At 34.0% G+C, this 1,996-nt stretch overlaps 1 protein-coding gene across 1 annotated transcript; it reads left to right on the top strand.

Annotated features, from left to right (window-relative positions):
- The first annotated feature begins 203 nt into the window (after positions 1 to 203).
- On the top strand, positions 204 to 1,316 carry LOC142173849 (F-box/kelch-repeat protein At1g57790-like). Its single transcript, XM_075239715.1, has one exon. It carries the CDS (start codon positions 204 to 206, stop codon positions 1,314 to 1,316), a length of 1,113 nt encoding a protein of 370 aa, XP_075095816.1.
- The last annotated feature ends 680 nt before the right edge of the window (positions 1,317 to 1,996 follow it).

The raw sequence follows: 1,996 nt of genomic DNA, 5'->3' as shown, positions 1-1,996 counted from the left end.
GAGTTAATTAAGTGTTTTAAGCTAATCGATTAATATCATTCGATTCAAGAAAGAGTATATTTTTGTTGAACAAAATTCTTGAAAGAATTAAGAGGACCCAAATTACTTAACAATTTGAAGATTAATGAACTGTGTTTAATTCGTAAGTTTTTAATTTTGTATATCCATATTGGCATTAAATCAAGGTTTTATCTTTATTTCACATGGAGCGTGCGGATGATGATAGACTTTGGTCTAATACTCCAATTGATATACTCGAATTAATCTCATCACGTCTTGTTGGTAGAGATTATATTATGTTTTGTGTTGTTTGTAAGAGTTGGCGCTTGCCTACACTAACCCCTCGGCCTCCTCCTCTGACTCTGCATGAATATGATTCTTGTATCAATACACCTTGTTTGATGACTATATATGAAGAAAGAGGCGAAATAGAATTCTTTAATCCACTCTACAATGCCGTAACTCACAAGATGAATATCCCACATGAGTTAAAGGGTTCCCGAATTCGTTGTGCAATAAAAGATTGGTTGCTCATGAGTCAAGGCAGACGTCGCATGTTCTTTTTCAATCCCATTACCAAAGTCATAATTCAACTCCCTGATATAGAAGAGGAGTTGGAAAACCAATTCCCCTCATGGACGTTTTCGTGTCCCCCAGATTCTTCATCATCTGATTGTTTTGTCGTCGGTTTTTTCATTGGTGGTTCTCCCCCACTGGTATGCATTATCAAAGTTGGAGACAATATATGGACGTATCATATTTTTTATGATGAAGACGAAGGATTATTTATGTGCAATAACCCGGTATTTTTCAAAAACAATAGTGTTTACCTATTAGGCAATAAAGGGAATCTAGGAATACTAAGTATAGAGGAAAACTCAGCTGAAGAGACACCTACCTGGGAATTTTATTGGGATTCCTTGCCACGTCGATTAAGAAGCTCAATTGAACATGTTTTCACGGCTGAAGATGTTGATAATGGAGGAATATTGGTTGTATTTCTAACTCATGAAGAAGGAAAAGTAGAGGTTTGGAGATACAACGTGATCGATGAAAACTTGGAGAGGGAACAAATAACTAGTTTGGATAACAGAACACTATTTGTGAAAAAAGAAGCTTCATTCTTGAAACCTTGTATTGCGCCAGGGTTAGGAAATAAAATATTTTTTTCAATGTTTCATGACAACAACAAGGCCGTTTTTTATTGTTTGGCCACTCGCAAATATTACTCTTTCAATGCAGCTTTCTCAAGTTCAAATTGTTACAAATTGGACCAACCAACACCCTGCATCTGGATTGATCCCTCATATGATTGAAGTAAAGAATGATTTTCCCTTTGTTTTGGTATTTTTCATTAGTTAGCAATGTGGTATTGGTACTACGAGATAAAGAGATGAACTACTTGCTTTGCGTTTTCACTTCATTTATTTTGCGCATCTTTCGCATTATTTGGTATTATATATTTTGATAAGTAACCCCGAGTACTGAACACAAGGTAAAAAATCAAAACAAAAAAATACTTATATGATAGTAGAAACTTGGCCAAACTTATGGACGTATATCACTTGAATATAATCAAAACCATGGACGGATTTATAGGTGTAATTACGGGGCACATGAACCCATAGTCTCTTCGTAAAATAAAATATTTTATATACATATTTTTTTAAATTAGTGTAATATTAACTGTTGGCATTCATGTTTTAAAAAGGTTGAATTGTTCACTTGGTTTAAGGTTGAGTTATTTACTAAGAGGTATAATGAGCAATTCCTACTAAATACATTTTTTCTCCATTTTTTAATAAATAATGCACTCATGCATGTACTAGAAATTCTAAATCCGCCTCTTATCGAGATAATGACCATGTCATGGTTAATTCGGTCACGAGAACATATATAGCAATTGAAGTCATCTAACCGACCGAAAAACATATATTCATTCCCAGTTTAAATTCACTTAATAGGAGATATTTATAAAGGAAATTTTGGACGGTGG

The sequence above is a fragment of the Nicotiana tabacum genome, chromosome 2, assembly GCF_000715075.1.
Source record: "Nicotiana tabacum cultivar K326 chromosome 2, ASM71507v2, whole genome shotgun sequence".
Lineage (NCBI taxonomy): Eukaryota > Viridiplantae > Streptophyta > Magnoliopsida > Solanales > Solanaceae > Nicotiana > Nicotiana tabacum.
The sequence above is the reverse complement of the archived record's forward strand: the minus strand, read 5'-3'. Positions and strand labels throughout refer to the sequence as shown.